The following is an 18013-nucleotide window of genomic DNA, read 5'->3' as shown; positions in this document are numbered from 1 at the left end:
TTTGTTCACATCAAGCAAATAATCCCACTGAAAATCAACAGAACTATTTATGGGCCTGATCCCGCACCACTGAAATTAATGTAAATTCTGCCATTGACTTCAATGGGAGCAGGAGCAGGGCCTATGTGAGCAAGACAAACAGGATTCAGCCTTAGTTTAAAGCAATGGGATAAAAACACAGAGCAAAAGAGTGTTACAAATAATATAAACTGGTACACACACCTTAGAATACTTTCTCTTTGTCAAAATCCCATAAGTTTGGGAAGAAGCAGCTAGTAAGCTGATGTCTATACTGTGCCATAGTGCAGACTATGGGGGTGCAGGGCACACCGAAGTGTTGTGCTCTAACTGGTCCACGTGGACAATGCTGGTGTGAACTAACAGGTACCTAAGTCTGCGATTATGTAGTGCTGGTTGAAGGAGGTAGCTAGGGCACAAGACTTTGTGCGCTCTGCAATTCAATTCACACACCCCACAGTCGGCACGCTGTGGCACAGTGCAGACAAGCCCGCAGTCAGTGAATAAACCGATAAATGTTTCTTTTACAAGAACAGATCTGTGAAAAAGAAGTTCAGTTGAGATGCAGCAACTCCACAAGGGAAAACTAAAAGCGTTCTTCCAGGAGAATTCTTGAAAGCTGGCAATTGAAAGACTTTCATGGTTTCTGAAATGCACAGAAAATAAATCAATGCAGCCTCAAGCATGCTGGGTCTTCTGGTTTGTTCCCAATTAATTAATTCACTCAGTCAATTTTAGGATTTTCTCTGTCAGTTTTTACATGCAAGCTTCCAAGTCTCTTCAACTGAATTTCATTTTTAAAATACAAGGGTTGCACATACGTTCATTACACCAGCCATGGCTCGTTAGTTCTTAACACAGTTAACAAAATCAGTTCACATGGTGTAACAGAAAATTTCACATTTATGGTCGTCTTCCAAAACATACTCAGTAAAATTCATAATTAGAGAATGGGTGTTTTCTCGTCTCCAGAACCCAGGATCTGTGGACACAGACAACAAAAATTTCTGGATATTCTATTATTATTTTGCCTTTAGAGTTGTCACACATTCCTATGGCCAACGGAATGGACAAAGTCTGCATATGAAAACTGCCCTTTAAGAATCATAAATGTATTTGAAAGTTCATTCCCATAACTGTCAAAGTAATTACATGCATTATTAATCATATGGCACCCTTACTGGCTCTATGTCCTGAAGGATACCACAACAGTTAAACTGTGTGTCTGATTTTGCTCCCACTGGAGTCCATAGCAGTTCTGCCATTGATTTCAATGGGAACAGCATCAAAGCATATGTGTAGGAATTACCTTGCTCACACTAGGCTTCTCCTGAATTGTAAGAAAATTTGTTTCCCATAAAATACTATTTTTGTGATAGAGTCCAAATTATCATGAGGCCACATAAATCTTTGCTGTGATCATACTCTTTGTTCCATAGTAAGAATGTATATTAGTTTGGATTCGGTTTATGACAAAGTAAAGGGAAGTATGTCCATATCGGCTAGGTTCTGGAGATACACATTATATTTGGTTAACATAAAACAAAGAAAAAGACAGAACAATTTATTGTCTAACTAAGTTTGCCTATATGCTGAGGTAACCTTAAATATCTTTGGTTTTCTTCATTTGCTGATAAAAAGTACTTGAATAACAATGTATGGATAAACAGCATTGTGGATGTATTGCTCTTTAGTAAATTTAGTACTTCAATCTCTTTGGCTACTGAGGCTAGCTAGACTCTCTATCAGACTGAAAAATATTGGTATCTAATCTGTTCGTCTCTGATTATTTACAGGTTAACCTATGTAGCTGATCTTTGGCATGAAAAAGTTGAGGAATAGAGTTAATGGTAATGTGTGGCATAAAAGTGATATCAGTGTATCAGTACTTACAGCAAACAAGTCTTTGGAGAAGAAAAATAGTTACCCTTTGCATATCAGCACTTTTTGAGTGAAACACTACAATGAGGCTAATTTGAAAGAAAAAGTGTGAAACTTCATGCTATGGTTACACATTCTTATCTAGTTTCAAAGAATTCACATTTTAGCTATCTAGAAACAGTACTTTGCTGTACACTAAATAGTTTGCCTGATGAGACCAAAAAATAAATCTTTGGTGAAAAGGTTTTCTTTTTCTTCAGCGAGTAGATATAAACTATTCAAAAATATTTTATCTAATACTGTATTGTTGAAGAACTACATGCTGAAGAAAAAAAACCAAATTACACTTGGAAGTCTTTGGAGATATCTGCTGGTAAGACATTATTACAACTTTCTTTAAAGGCTCTTGTAACAATAAGGTAGTTAAAAATTGTAGAAGCATACAACTAAACTATGCAATCAACTACTACAATCAATAGAAGCCCTATTGTTTTTTTGTTAGTAACTACTTATACAATAAAATGTATTCAGCTCTTCAAATCTATAGTTTTTAACTAATTCAATTATTTTTGGAAAATAATATGCAGTGTTCTTCTTTTTTTTCCACAGAAAATTCTTTGGTATAAGATTATTTTAAAGCCTTTCTATCAACAATGCTATGAAAAGGTGAACATGTACTGTCTGGTACAGAATGAACAAACAGTTCACAAGCTAAAGATCTATAGTAACTACAGGCCGCTTCATCAAAAAATAAAAATAAAATAAATAAAAACAGAACACTAGGGCTTATTGATGGCTTTTGACTAGCTTCTGAGTCGTAAGTAAGCAGCCAAAAGTAATTCAGATCACATAAGGGGTGAAATCTTGGTGTTAATTAAGCTGATGGGAGTTTTGAAACTGAGGATTTCACCCGAGCTGTTTTTCCACAACCTTAAATTTTTGACATTTTGAAAAATATAAACAAATGTCTAATTTTCTTTTTCAAAATGAACTGTGGGGGGAACTGTCTATGAACTAGTTTACGACATTGATGAATTCGACCCCCCTCCCCACCCCGCCCATTAAAAACAAAAACATGATACCCTGTCAGTTTGCCCCACATTTCTCTGAGGCAGGTCAAAAGTAACACACTGTTCCCTGAGTACAGGAAAAAAAATAACACTAGAATAACTTTAAAAGGAGGTAGTATAAAACAGGAATTGTATGGGTACAAGGCAGTATCAACATTCACCCTTTCAAAAGACTTTTCAACTAAAGCTCTGTCTTTTTATTTTTCATTGAGGCTTAATTAGAGTTTTAGACTGGCATGTGGTTGAAGTCACTCCCTGAACTAAAATTCCTCACTAATAGCATCCTAAACTGAGGCAAGAAACAGGACTGCATTTTAACAACAGCTCAGACATACTGCAGAGCTGGGTAAAACTGAAATATAATTACTAATCTCACAATTTACCCAGAAATCTAAGAAGCATTTAAGGCATCTTTCTATGCTCCGAAGCAACTTTATGAATGCTAAGAAGGCATAAGGCAAAGTAGTAATTTCATTATATATAATGGAAGGCACCATTGCTATGAAGTACAGGGATACTGAAACATTCAGCATTACTTGTCTATTCTATGTGTTTTTTTCAGGCAGAGTTTTCACACCACTCCAAGCTGGCTGGAAGCTGAATACTAATTAATTTCACCAAGCTTTCTAGCATTAATCGTCAATAAAGGAGCAGTTTTATGTCTTTGTGGGGAATCCAGCATGCCCTAGAGCCCTGTGGATTTAACATACATCCTGTCAGCAACTGCTGGCACAACAGAACTGTGTGGAAAAGGCACTGTCCTCTGTAGGCTGGGACACTGGAAGATATAGCAATCAAGTGGGTAAAAAGGAGAGCCCAATTACTTTTTAGAGACTCAATGTAGCTGTTTACTGAACATTTTGAAGTACTAACTCCATTATTCCCACACTGATGCACAGTTTTCTCAAAGGTAACAGCCCTACAGTTTTCTCATTTGATGTTCTTCAGGTCAGTCATGTTAAATCATTTACTAATCCCCTCAGGGGTCCCCTCTTTTTAAAGTCAGAGCTTCAGCTAAACTGTCTTGTTCATCTACCTATACAACTCCTTTGATTTCTCTCTCTCTCTCACACGCAGACAACATACAGCCAAAAAAAAAAAAAATCCTACTAGGAAGTATCATCAGTTATGTAGCTGAGACCAACTATAATACAAATGAGGTAAAGCAGTTGTCATTCAGAGTTCGCCATTTGGCAAACTGAGGTAGATATTCAGCAAAGGGGCCAACAGCCTTCCCTTTGCGCCAGTGATAGATTTTTAACTCTAGTCAGAAAGCTTTACTGTCCTTTCACATTGTTTACCACTGAACATTCAAAGTGAGTGACTTAACAACAAAAAACATTCAAAAGAAATATGGAATCACCTGATGGGTTATCAGGCTTTCCACAATAAACTTTGGCTCCCTGTTCATTGTCCTTCGAACAGATATACGTTGTGAGGATATCTGGCATGACTGTCAGGATAGGTAACTCAGTTTTGTACCGTGCACTGTATCTGAAGAGATGAGGTAGAAGTCTGGTCAGTAGCCAGTGGTACTGGAGGCTCTTCACAGTTACTCAAGACAGGGTTCACGTTCACACCTGAGTCACTGCCTACAAAGGAACTGGAGGTGCGTGGGCTGGCACTTCTAACAGAAGAAAGGTGTATCTCATCATTGGACTCATGAGAGAATCTTCCAGAGTCTCCTGTCTCGTGGCTTCCTTCACTGTTGGCTGAATGCTCTGTATCAGCTACAATACTGAATGGCACCTGGAACTTAGATTGCTGGCCTGGGGAACTGGGGGAGTCATCTTCACAGATCAGTACAGTGGTTCCTGGCTGATACAAGCACACAGCTTGGACAAATCTTCTCTGAGGCTGGATAAAAACAAGGTGTGAGAGAGAGGTTAATCAGCCTCTGTCAATAGATACATGAGCAGTGCTTGTTTAATTCCCCACCCCATTTGGCTGGAATGCCTAAAACAGCACTAGCTAGGAGCAACAATCTGTGCCATCCTACAGGAGGAGAAAAAAGGTATAATCCCAATTCTCTCTCATTTTCTTCTACAGTACTAGATGAAATAATTAATTCTACCTAACTAACCACAGATAATGGAGGCTGATTTTCATTGGGGACCCTGTTTGTATTTTGAAGTTATATTTGTGTATCTGTTTTCCCCTCCATGGATTTTCTTTCATGCAGCACGTTTATGGTTGCTCCAAATATTTTACCTGAAGAAGCATCAGAAATATGCAGCTGCATACCAGCTTCTGAGCAAGCTTTTGGCTGGAAGTGTATTGGAATATACATTTTAAACATAGCTATGGACAGTCCCTATTTCTTGACTGTATGAGAGAACAATACAAGTCATAATGATTCCATAAACATAAGTCAGAGATGATCCTCAGCAAGTATAAGCTGGCATGGTTGTCCTGTAGACGTTACTATTATATACTGCCTTTTATCCAAAGAGGGTGTGGTCAGAGCCCACACAGTATTAGGAGCCATTGGCTCTGGAGTTCCAGTTCTAGCTTTACCTCAGAGTTCCCTTTATACTTTGGATGAGTCATTTAATGTCTCACTTTCTCTTTTCCTTTTGTAAACACAGAGATAATACTACCTACTTACTTAGCACTCAGGTTAGTGGGAGGATTATTTAATTGACGTTTATAAAATAAGTTGCAAATTTAGTACTATATCTGTGCATAGGATTGTAATATACAGGAACCCCTTCATCCACTGATGGAGTGCAGTCAGTTTAAGGTAAAACTTAGCACCTGTTTAACGTTAGAGAGCCACACTACACAACAGGTTAAGGGGCAGGAAATGAAGAATTTGCATTTACAAGGAGACAGTTTAACCTTCATCATTTAACACCAAGACACAGAAACCATCCCCTTAAGAGGCTAAGCCCTTAGTAATGCATTTTAATAACCACAAGCCTAGCCATCCTTCCTTGCAACGTCATGGGACTGTACCAGGCCTTTCATGTTCACAATAATTTGGGTAGGTTACCTCCTCCGTTTTCACCTTCTTAGAATCTTGGAAGAAAAGCCACCTTTTCTTGCAGCTGGTCTTTGAGATGGGACCATAACTGTTAATAATCATATCAGTTCCCCCCTAAAATAGAGAGAGGAAAAGAGAGAGAGAGAGAGAGAATCTTGCTTATTAAATTAAAATGCCATGAGTTTAAAAATAAACCGCAGCACAACAATCATGACAGCACCACGAATACAGCAAAACATTTCAGCCACCATTGCTTCTAGACATCTCCACTTTGAGCTAGCATCACTGATGGGTGTGTGGTGTTAGTCTCTAAGGTGCCACAAGTACTCCTTTTCTTTTTGTGAATACAGACTAACACGGCTACTACTCTGAAACCTGAATTAGGACTGGTTCCTGCAAACACTCTTCAGATGAGCAGCTCCATTAAAGTCAGAGTACTGTGTGTTGTACATATATCAAGTCAATATGACAACATACGAAAGTAAGGATAACTCAGGTTTGCCAGATTGGTCCCTTAGAACTGAAGTTTCACACGGAAGGGAGTGTGTTTAATTATACATCTGCACAGTGGTGAGCATCCTGCGAATACATGCTTTATTATACAACTTGACTCTAGTAAACCTGTGTCTGTAAGATACATATCGCCCAACGTACTTTATCCATTAAAATATACAAAAAAGATATTGATGCACATTTTAGTACCTGCTCAGCATCACACTCATTTAATGACAGGTTTCAGAGGAGCAGCCGTGTTAGTCTGTATCCGCAAAAAGAAAAGGAGGACTTGTGGCACCTAAGAGACTAACCCATTTATTTGAGCATAAGCTTTCGTGAGCTACAGCTCACTTCATTGGATGTGTAGCTCACGAAAGCTTATGCTCAAATAAATGGGTTAGTCTCTAAGGTGCCACAAGTACTCCTTTTCTTTTTACTCATTTAATGGTGCTGCTTAGAATATTTATGAGCCTGAATGGACTCAGGGCTCAGATTTTTGACAAGCCCTGTTTCCCGGTGCCTTGAATAGAACCCTCTAAGCCAGCAGAAGGATACTCTGAATAGCAGGCTCTTGGCCTGTGGAACACGTGTCTTCTGACGCTTGTCAATCTCAGAGCACAGTGTAAGGCACAGGTAGATGGGCAGACATTTAGCTGAAATTTATGATGCATTTACTGGCAAATTAACGTTCCCATCAGACTGCAATACTTGTGGTTGTCCTACCTCATGTGGATGATTATTATTATTGATAAGCATTTATATTGCATATATCTTTAATGATGGGAGGCACTCAGGTGCCATCCCAATGGGCACCATGGAAATATTTATATACTGGAAGTGAATAAGGCTCACAGTACCTTAGCATCAATGAAGCTGTTTCCTACTATCATCGGCAATAAAGATTCTTCATTCTCTGTGATTCCTTCAGTACTCTTCCCCACCTCATTTGCACTGGCTAAGGAGATGCTGGTATGTGACAGCTGGTCAGTGCCTTGCTGCATAGTTTTAGGAGCAGACGTTTTCCTGTGCAATATTAAGCAGGAGTATAACTGGCCCAGAGATAATATGTATAATATAAAGACTAATGCCTTTCACTGAAGTTTTATGAGCCAAATAATACTGATAAGTTCTTGATCTTTAGCTTTTATTTGTGTGCTATTCTAACTCATACAGAATTCAAATGCCATCATGTGCCATAAAATCATATTCTCCCAGGAAATCACACTGCACAGTCTGTAAATGTATATATGGAGAGCATTTCTCATGAATGATTAGTAACATTATCCAGGGGGAGTAAACAATCAAGAATATTAGAGCAGTTCTAGAGCCCCAAGAAAGCTAAGGAGACCTTCTCATCATACTTGCGCTCTGCTGGACACATTTTTTTTAAATGCATGTTTAAGGTGAACTGAAAAGCTTTTTATTTTTAAATAACTATTAAAAATCCCCAAATCCCAAAACCATGGGTTAAGACTTACTAATTACTAATGTATTATTCCTTTTCTTACCAGCCAAGACCCATGAGTTTGTGTCCTTTGTATTCCCTCCAGAAGTTAATCATATAGGGTCAGATGGTGACCTCCACTTGCACTGATACAAGGGAGCTAAAGTCAGCAGAGCTGGGCTCTAATTTGATGGTTCCTCCTGCCCCAAAAGCTTACAGAAGCTCTTACACAGGAATACTGTGGGGTTAAGGCTCTGTGGCCTGGCTGGGGCCAAGCAGGTGTGTAGTTGATAAATACCAAATATTCATCTGAGTCTGGAGGGAAACCTGCCAGAGACTTAATGACACTTCAAGCAGCATTAACTCCCCTTTGTGTCTTCTACTGCTTCCACAGGAGAAGGGGGTTGTGTGAAGCAGGGAGGGCCAAAGAAAAGCATGGGATCTGAGGGAGATACCCATCTGTGGTATGAACACGATGAAGCGAGGCTGAGAGCTTCAGAGTTCCCTCATCCAAAGCACTTGGACAGTACTCTGGTAAAGAAGCATCCCTGACGGTTCACATTGATACAGGAGCAACTGAGAACGGCTTATACGAAAGAGTTCATTTCTCAGTAATAAAAGCATACCTGGCTTTACTGCGGTAGATTAAAATCAGGATGCAGATAAGGATGCAGGTCAGGGCTATGCAAACTCCTACAACAATGCCAGTCATTGATTTCTGGTCCAGGTGGTAATAGCCAGAATAAGCTGCAGCACGAAAGAACACATGGCACTTAAAGACTCACTGAGTAAGTATAGTCATCTCCTGTCCTTATATCTGGGAATCGATGGAGTCACAGCCACAATACTGACAAATTCTTCCTTTCAACATGACTTCTTGGCCTTTGCGATCATATATTTCACATTGCTTTTGAAATAACTTGCAGTGCATATAAATGGCTTGTGGCATTTTCACCTGTGAGGGCTCAATACCATAGGGTTGGGTTTTTTTGTTTAATATATCATATTGCACCAAATCCTGGGAGCCTGTACTCTGTTGTTACTCAATGTGTATTCAGGCAAAATTCTTATTAACGAGAGAGAGAGAGAGAGAGAGAGAGAGAATAGTTGCCTGAATAAGGAAAAATTCAGTTTTTGGCCTATTATGTGTAACATCTCAGCCTAGAAATAATAAAAGGCAAAAAGTACACATCTCTGAATAACTACTGCCCTGTCCTTATTTCTCTCACACTCACAGCTTTAGAAATACCTTCCAAATCTTGATGAACACACACAGATAAATTCCACCCGGTGACAGCAGAGGGCAACTTAAAATTCCATTCACATATGAAAAAATTACTAAGAGCTATAGCTTAATTTTCACAAAGTATATAATGGATACAGATGTTCACAAAAAAGTACCGTAGGTGGGATGCCTTCTTTGGTAAGGACTGTTTACAGGTAGGTAATGACTCACAAAGTCTGTTCCAGGGCTGCTGGAATCCCAGGAACCAGAGGAAATTTTCATATATCTATTTAGGGAGCCATCTTGCCCCTGCTGGCTTCATCCTTGCAGGAGTTCTTACAATAACTGACCCCATGACACTAATATATCATATTAAATATGGGTTGTCTTTACATTTTAAATGCCATAAGGGAGTGATCACAGATTGAAAAAAAATACAGACAGCTACAAAGTTGAAATTGATGCAACATTCTAAACCACATTCAAGACAAGAATGCGCATTTCAGTCCTACGTTCTCTGTAGCTGGAGAAAAACTGAAACCAGCAACTATGCAGACTGGGACAAAAAACAGTTACAGATCTTTTTCTCTGGGACTTGACAATGACAGTAACTAACACATTTTTACTAACTTGTGGCATCTGCTGAATCTAATCGTTTAGGCCTTTGATTGGACTCCAAAGTCTCCTTTGGCAGGACTGCAAGCTCCACTGCATTTGAAAAAGGTCCTTCTCCCACCTCGTTGGATGCTGCTATTTTAACAATGTAGACATTTCCAGCCACCAGGTTTTCCAGCAAAGCCATGGTTATTGCTCCTATTAAAAGATTTTTTTTAAAAAAGTTTAAGTTAGGCAAACAATGCAGGGAATTTACTGGAAATTTGCTAGTAGGGGCTAGATTCAGCCCCTTTCTTCCTCACGACCTCTGAATCTTGTGTAGAAAAGAGAATACAACCTTCGTATTCTAACCATCAGATACAGGATTTGAAGTGAACAGTGACAATCCCTTCTCATTCTGTCTGTTGTATTCTCTCTGTACTGTATGGGTAAAGCACACACTGGTAATTCTGATGTTACAGTAAAGACGTGCTGATACAGTGCAGACTCAAGATTCTAGTACTGTCCACAGAGTCAGCAAACTTAAACCTGACCCTAACTGCATTTCAGTATGACAATATTTGCATTGTGATCCATGCTCCAGGAGCTTGCCCAATATATTCTGCGATGTGCTCCCAGATTACAGCTCCTTCTTCACTGACATCATAATGCAAATGTGACATGGCATTGGGATGCAGGCAGCTGAACTGAAATACACAGAATTTCAGGTCAGTTTGGCAAAATGAATGAGACAGGTTTGGGCAGCGTCATACTGTAATTTTAAGATCAATTCAACCCTATTTAGTTCCAGCCAGGTTCATCTGATTATCATATACTGAAACAGGACTACTAAGAAAAAGATTAGAAAAAATGTCTCTCTCACATATGAAGAAAGGCAGAAACACAGATTACATAAGTGAATAGGACTCACTCACGTAGTACTTACACAGGCAAAACTCCTATCAGAGTCAATGAGAATTTTTCCTTCACAGGGATTGCAGACTGGTGCTTACAATTCCAACTGCTTTTTAAAATGCCATAGACATACATTTCTGTGTTTCTTCCTACTATAGAAATATGCTACTTTTCTTTCCAAAATAGTGGCAGCTCCAGGACCTAATGTATCCCTGTGCTTCTCCATAGATTCCACTCACTTAGCGACCCCAGTTTTTCCATAAAAAACATCCATTAGCTGAAGGCATTTGAAGTAAAATGTAAGGTATCGGTAACCAAAGAAGCTATAACCATCAAGGGTGAAAGGTTATTTTTCAGTACTAGAGGCTCTTTCCCCCAGCTCCTTTTGCATCAGCTGCAATTCTAAAGCAACTAAGCAATTTGTGATGATTTACTGCACACCAAGTGTGTAAAGGCTGTAACTTCTGATCCATTGCAAGTGAGTTTGGAAAAAGGGGTAGGGGGGAAAAACAAACCAAGGAAGAAAGATTCTTCACATTGCAAATAAGCAACAAACTGCAGCAACATTTCAGACTCTGCTGTTGTTGGCACGAGCTCAGTCAAATTAAGGATTTTTTAAAATGTTGGTGAATGGATAATAATCCTCAGTGTTACTTGAAATGTACCCTTGAAGTCTGAGCGGGGAAGAACTCTTAGATCTCTTGACATTTTGGAATCTTCTGCAGAAGGTTAGTTTGGGGATAAATTAGTACCAGGTGTTACATGTGACTCGCTGTTCTTGTCAAAATGAACATTAAAAATGCTACTACCTCAGCTTTCCTGCAAAGGGAGGAACATGGGACTATCATTGCATTTGCCCAACCTTCCTTTCATGCCCCCCTCAACATACCTATCACTAGACTATTTAAATCTAAACTTAAAAGAGCATAACAACTTATTTTAAAGTGTCAGAAACCTGAATTCTTCCCTAACCCTCAAGCTTTAACCTATCACTGAAAACACAAAATCAGTGACTGCAAAGCTGATTGAGATTTATGGTTTTCCATTTCCCTACCTTCTACAGCATTTTTAATATGACATCACATGAAAATGGACAGTGGTCTATATAAAAACTATAGGTCTCCATATCCCTTGTTCTAAGTATACACAGCAAGTTTTTACTGGAAATTCCCATAGTTAAGATTGAGTTGAACTATATATTTAAAGCAGGGATTCAACCACTTAATACTATATGATGAATACAACATGTCTTCCCCAATACTACAGCACTTATACTTCGCGTACAAAATAAATTTTCTGAGATTTACAAGTAAATCTGTTAATTAGCTTAGTAGTTAAAATGGTTCCTTTAAGAAATTTAGCACTGGGAGTCAGACCATTCTTGGACTCAAATGATCTTAATAGCGTTCATCAAACATGTTAATCAAACTTCCACTTCTAGTCAAAACTTACTGAAATCTCAGGTATTGGCTACATTTCAAGACTTCTTTAGGATCAATGACCTTTTTGCTGTTATTCTTCAGAGCTGAACCCTTCTCTTTGGGCAGAAGTTGATGAATAATGTTCTACTACACAAAATTTCATCAAGAACTACCATCTTTCAAAATGTCTGCCATCCCCCAATATTCTCACTGGGACTGAGGACACAGCAGCACTTAGTGAGTGGCTGTTTGTAGAAAAGCATCTCTCTCCAATTGTTCTCAGAGGGGTTGTATGTCTCCATCTCCTGACAGAATAGGGGACATCCATCATTCCTGAAGTGCACTTGGCTTCACTCTCATTGAAAGTAACGGGACATTGAAGCCATTCTGAAAAAGGGCAAATTCTTTGTGACTTTCCCTGAGGGACAGTCTTTAGACTCCAGAGTCCAGCCTCTGCTGACAAATACATTTTCAGTTATGAAAACAAAAAGAATTAAGCCTAGATTTTTTTCTTCAAAAGTTACCTATTGCACTACTCTGCCCTACAACTCCCTGGGTTTCTAATGCTTGTTTTAAGGATAATGACATTACTGGTGGAATGTTATTTATCCTAAACTACTGATATGTATTCTGACCTCCATTTTCATAGTTTTTCTGGGAATAAGAGAAGCCTATTGTTGAGACGCAGCTCTTCAAAGAGCAAAAATCCTACTCTATAAAAATGGCACCTTCTTACTCACCAGATCTGCTTTCTGTTTATTCAGAGTCATCTCAGATTACTTTACTGACAAAAATAAGCCTTACTTTTACTTTTTCTTTATGTTAGTACTGCAGATCCAACACAGCTATATGAGAGAATGAGGTGGATTATATTCTCGCTCTTGTATCATCAATATAATTAGTTAAATTCCAATTGCAAAATCTTTATGATTGGGGGTGAGAAGCCAGAAAGCATGATGTTTGGAACCCAAATTGAGTTTGCACAGTTAACAGTCAGAATTATACAAAAAACATGGAATCCTGCAATGTCATTTTTACAGTCACTTTACAGAGTAGTGCAACACTTTAGGAACTTGAGGTCTGCACGTGTGCACTTAAAAATGAAACCTCCACTATTATCATGACAGTGGAGCTATGTGGAGCTGATTAAGTATAACTGGATTTATGGAAAGTTTCAGTTCATTGTACAAGCTGAATGGCAATGCACTGCAGAAAGCTTCTCTCCCCACTCATTTTGTTCTATTTACCAGTTTTAAATGTCTTTCCACCACAATCCAGCGAATAATTCTAAACTAAACACATTCAGAATTGTCGTGATATTGCCATGAATGTTAGCAGCACTTTTTTCTTTTGTTGTTGATCACAAGACATTATGCTATTTTCAGTTCTCTTACAGTGGATTGCCATAGCTTTTCCAGCTCTAGCATTTATGATTATAGTTTACCTTCTCTATGTAGCACTTGCCACTCTCCAGCAATCCAAGCCTTCCTAGATGCATAGAGGATAGTATAGCGAGTAACAACTGTTTCAGGACCATCAGGTGGCTTCCAGGAAACCAAAGCAGTATCATCTTCTATCAAAGTCACCTTCACTCCAAGTGGAGGGCCAGCTGGCGCTAGGAGGATAGTAACACAATATTATTAGGGTAAACACATTCATATGCACTTAAATTACTCCAAAGGAAAAAGATGGGCAGATTCTAATACCATAGCAATGGCTATAGCTAAGTTCTAAGCAGACAACTGGGCAAACACAAACCAGTGTGCTCAAAAGACACTTTCTTTTCAGTTCAAATTTAGTCTACAGCTTAGATTTTGTAAAATCAAGTTTTTAAAAAAACCTTATGATCATGATTTTCCTTTTCATTCCAATGGAGACAGTTGTTTATAAACAAATTAACATTTCCCTTAGTGTGTGCCACTCAAATACTGCAACACAGAGAAGGTGAAAGTGAAACTGACTTTACTACAGATTTTCATAGTCCAAGTTGACAAATGCAAATGTGTAAACAAGCATCTCAAATAGTGAATAGGAAATTGGATTTTTAACATTGTTTTAGTTTTGATAGTTTCAGGTTTTGATAACACGGATAAAGATTTTTTCCTCCCAAAATATATGATTTAAAAGTTGACAGTCTCCCTTTAACGTGATTATTTAAAGCTCTTATTTATGTTATTTTAATCCAAATGATATTTATGGAGGAAGCAAGTTACATTTTATACTCCATCATCTGTGGATTTTCTCTCAGAATTCCTATACATTTTCACAGCTGCAAAATAGCGAGGCTGTGCAGAAATGCAGTTAGAAGGACAATCCTGACAAACAGGAGCAATAGCAAAGCAACTCGGAGAAAGATGAAAGACAAAATTCACTTAACAAAAATCAAAACAGACTAGATGACAGTTTCCAGGCCCACTGACTTAGAAAACGTCCTTTTTAGTACAGTATTATTATTGGTTAACTATACCCTACTGCCCTTACCTTCTGGAAGTGTGGTATGGTAAACTACTGGACTCCAAGGACTAGACAACTGATCCACATGCAGTCGAACTGCAAACTCATACTTGGTTTTTGGTTCTAGACCTTGAACCAACATGTGAGTTTCCGACCTATACAAAAGAATTAATAAAAGATATTTAATACTAAGGGTGGCTGATGGTTTCAAATCCAGATGAGATCCCTTGGGAACTAATATGCAATTCACCCCTGTGCAGAGGGCTAGTACAAGGCTTGTGGACCAGTTAAACCTATTTTGAGTTGTCCACCAGTGAATGTCACTCTGAGTATTTAGAATGATGCTTATAAGTCACAGTTTAGAAGTTGGTCACAAAATTAATGAGACATTTGGATCCGCTTTGACTCTTTGGGGCCAAATTCTGCTCTCAGTGATACCTGTGTTAACTGTAATGATACCTGACTAGCAGTACTGAGATCAGGGGAGTAACTCTGAATTTACACTGGCATTACAGAACACAGAATCTGCCTCTGGCCATTTATTTAATCTCCCATGTACTGTTTGCATCTTCTGTGTTCAAATTTTGCAAGCCTGTATTTGAAATTTTTTATTTTTTGTCAGAAATGGGAGTTTACTGCCCTGCTGCAGTTATTTTAAGTACAAGTAACAATGTGAAAATTATACCACATCTAATTTTAAAGTCAGAGAAATGGAGAGAAATGTATTAGTAATAAAATAAAACCTTGGTTTTAAAACACCACTTTTCCTTTCCTAAACACATGTGCAATACTTTATTAATAAACACAACCAAAATACTTAGCACTGACAGAAGTTTTCATCATCTAAGTCCTTTACAAGCATTAAAAAAGCCTTACAGCACCCCTGTGAAAGCAGGTAAATATTAGCCCCATTTTACAAATGGGAAAATTGAGGCAGAGAGGTTATGGCCCAAATGCCATAAGTGATCTCTAATTTTGGGTGCTCATCTTAGGACATCCAGGGCTAGATTTCCAGGCATCCTGAGCACCCACAACTCCAGATGAAATTAAGCAGAGTTGTGGGTGCTTAGCACCACTGAAAATCAGCCAACATCTCAAATCAGGCACCCAAAACTAAAGAAGAATTTGGGGCCAAAGTCATAGAAGGGTATGTCAGAACCACAAGTAGGACTTGATCCTGCCAGGGGCGCAGAGGGAAGCCCTACCATGTGGATGGGATCCACAAAAGTGCAGAGCACAGCTTCATACTGCTGGTACAGATCTCTAGTTGTGCTCGGAGCAGAGTGTGTTAAACATACACATCTCTCGGAGTGGAGGAGGTCCACAAGCATCTGGCTCTGCAGAAGCAGGCAGAAGGAGTGTGGTGCCACACCCGCTGCACACATGCAATCCAGGTGGCAGCAGGTGAATGTAGATGTCCCTCTCTCACCAAATTCCTCTACACCTATCAGCTGCAACTTTAGGGGCCATATGCACAGGCATGGACTGGGTAGGGACCTGGCTATTTCTTGATGAGCACCATGGCCCCAAACACAGGCAGCCTTAATGGAATAGCAGCATATTGGAAGGCTGACCAGCCCATGCTGTGTGCCCACCTCAACCAGCTGGAGAGGTGACCCCTGACAGACTCCCCCTCCCTGTACAATTGCAGAGCCATGCGTTCCTCTGATGCTTGTGCCGCCTCTCCACGGGAACTCGTCCCCTGCCACACAAGCGGGCTTTGGATTCTGCACCACTCCGCACACTCTTCAGGGCTCAGTGCATTCAGTGGCATGCTGAGATCAAGCTATGTAGTTTAATCCTGGGATTAGATCACTTGACCATGTCCTATCTTTGCCAAGTTTATCTGTAAAAAGCACATCTATTTCATTTTGAACACTCTTCCAGTCTCTCTTTTCTTTGGACAAAGAAGAGCTCAGAGATACATTAAACTTGCGTCACATCACTGACAAGCAACTCAATATTCATGTCGTCATTCCATGACCCAGCTACACTTGGAGCAGGGCTGGAACAGAACACCTCAGCAAAGAGAAAGTGACAGGGAGGAGATCCAGTCTGTCAACAAGGGTAAAGAACGACAGTGTTCTAATAGCACCTCCTAAGAATCAGAACTGGCAGAAGCCTGGGAAAAGTACCTGCCTTGCAGCTAGAGGGAAATATTACAGTAAGCGGTAATCAAAAGAGGGCAGACAGATGAGACAGTAAAGAGGAAGGATCTGGGGAACAAAGAATAACTTGCAGAACTGTACATACGTTTGAAGGTAGAGCACCAAAGAGGCATTCTGCAGCCCCACAGGATTACAGCGAATGGTGTAGTTAATGACTTGTGCAGAGGTAAATGCAGGCCTTCCCCAGTGGAGGTAGATAGAAGATGAAGTGTTAGCTTTGGCATATAGGTGGTGAGGTGGTGGTGGAGGAGGAACCATACGATCACGGACAGCTGTTTAAACAAAGAGAAGCAGGATTTGTTTCATGAACTCTTTACAAATGATAGCAGATTAGATAAATCTGAGTAGATAAATCTGGATCCAGATCTGATATTGTCCAAGGTTAGACAGTGCTCAGGGGTCTGGTTCAGACTGTTACATGATTTCTAGCAAAATCTAGCACCACATCAAGAGATCGGCCCCTTTAATCTAATTAAAAATGGGGACAAAACATCAGCAGGAACAGTGGAAATATTTCTGAAAAAATCATTGACAGGGGGCAGGTACTAACCAGAATGACAAAGGAAGGAAGTGCTGCTTGCTATTTATCTTGCTTTCCCCAGTTGTATTTCATGTTTTATAAGTACAACAGAAGCCTGTTGCTAAATGGTGGGTAGAGAGGATTCAGAGGATCTGTAGTTGTCACAAATGTTGTGATTTTTAAAAAAAGTTTTATAAATTGATATTTTATGAGATTAAAAACACAGACGCGCAGGGCCGCTACGGATCCTGAACTGCTCAGCTGTTAGTAGAATTGGTAATGCAACTTCAGCACTTACAGACACATCCTGGAGTACTGACTGTTTGGTCTGCCTGGTAACCTTCTTCCATGCTATTATATGCCAATAACCTTACATGGTACTTTCTTCTGGGATCTGCACAGAGAGAAAAGGAATAATTAGACTACAGATGAAGAATACAGATTTTCAAAAATCTACAGAAACACTAGGATGCTGCTACGATCAGTTTGGTCCTACTACAATTCTGGTTCAGAACTTGCTCGCTGGAATCAGAGAGTAACTCCAATCTTGCTCCCATTGGCCTAAACCAGAGTTATATCATAGACTTCAGTGGAGTGGGATTAATCTCAATTTCCTTCCACAGCACTGGCTCACTTTTGTGAACATTAGTCAGTGCACAGAAATAACATTCAGAATATAAAGTAGACTATTGGAGTAGAGTATATAGAATGAGTTCCAGATACCAAGATTTGTTTCTGGAGATACAGGATAGAATGAGATGGGACAAAGACAGGAGAGTGGGACTGGAATCAACCAAGAAACAGGCAGAAATGATATGGCTA

At 39.4% G+C, this 18013-nt stretch overlaps 1 protein-coding gene across 1 annotated transcript in view; it reads right to left on the bottom strand.

The window, feature by feature from the left end:
- Window positions 1–4439: 4439 nt before the first annotated feature.
- The window catches only part of PRTG (protogenin), a 116858-nt gene continuing 103284 nt past the window's right edge, over window positions 4440–18013 (bottom strand). Inside the window, exons 12-20 of the mRNA XM_074964759.1 lie at window positions 17490–17585; window positions 16757–16943; window positions 14531–14658; window positions 13494–13664; window positions 9750–9932; window positions 8521–8641; window positions 7308–7473; window positions 5965–6069; window positions 4440–4826 (exon numbers count right to left, since the gene is read on the bottom strand). Coding sequence (XP_074820860.1) covers window positions 4440–4826; window positions 5965–6069; window positions 7308–7473; window positions 8521–8641; window positions 9750–9932; window positions 13494–13664; window positions 14531–14658; window positions 16757–16943; window positions 17490–17585 — 1544 coding nt within the window. The remainder of the gene's footprint in view (window positions 4827–5964; window positions 6070–7307; window positions 7474–8520; window positions 8642–9749; window positions 9933–13493; window positions 13665–14530; window positions 14659–16756; window positions 16944–17489; window positions 17586–18013) is intronic.

Source organism: Natator depressus, chromosome 10 (assembly GCF_965152275.1).
Source record: "Natator depressus isolate rNatDep1 chromosome 10, rNatDep2.hap1, whole genome shotgun sequence".
In the NCBI taxonomy this organism is placed as follows: Eukaryota; Metazoa; Chordata; order Testudines; family Cheloniidae; genus Natator; species Natator depressus.
This window is presented reverse-complemented; position numbering and strand designations above follow the sequence as displayed.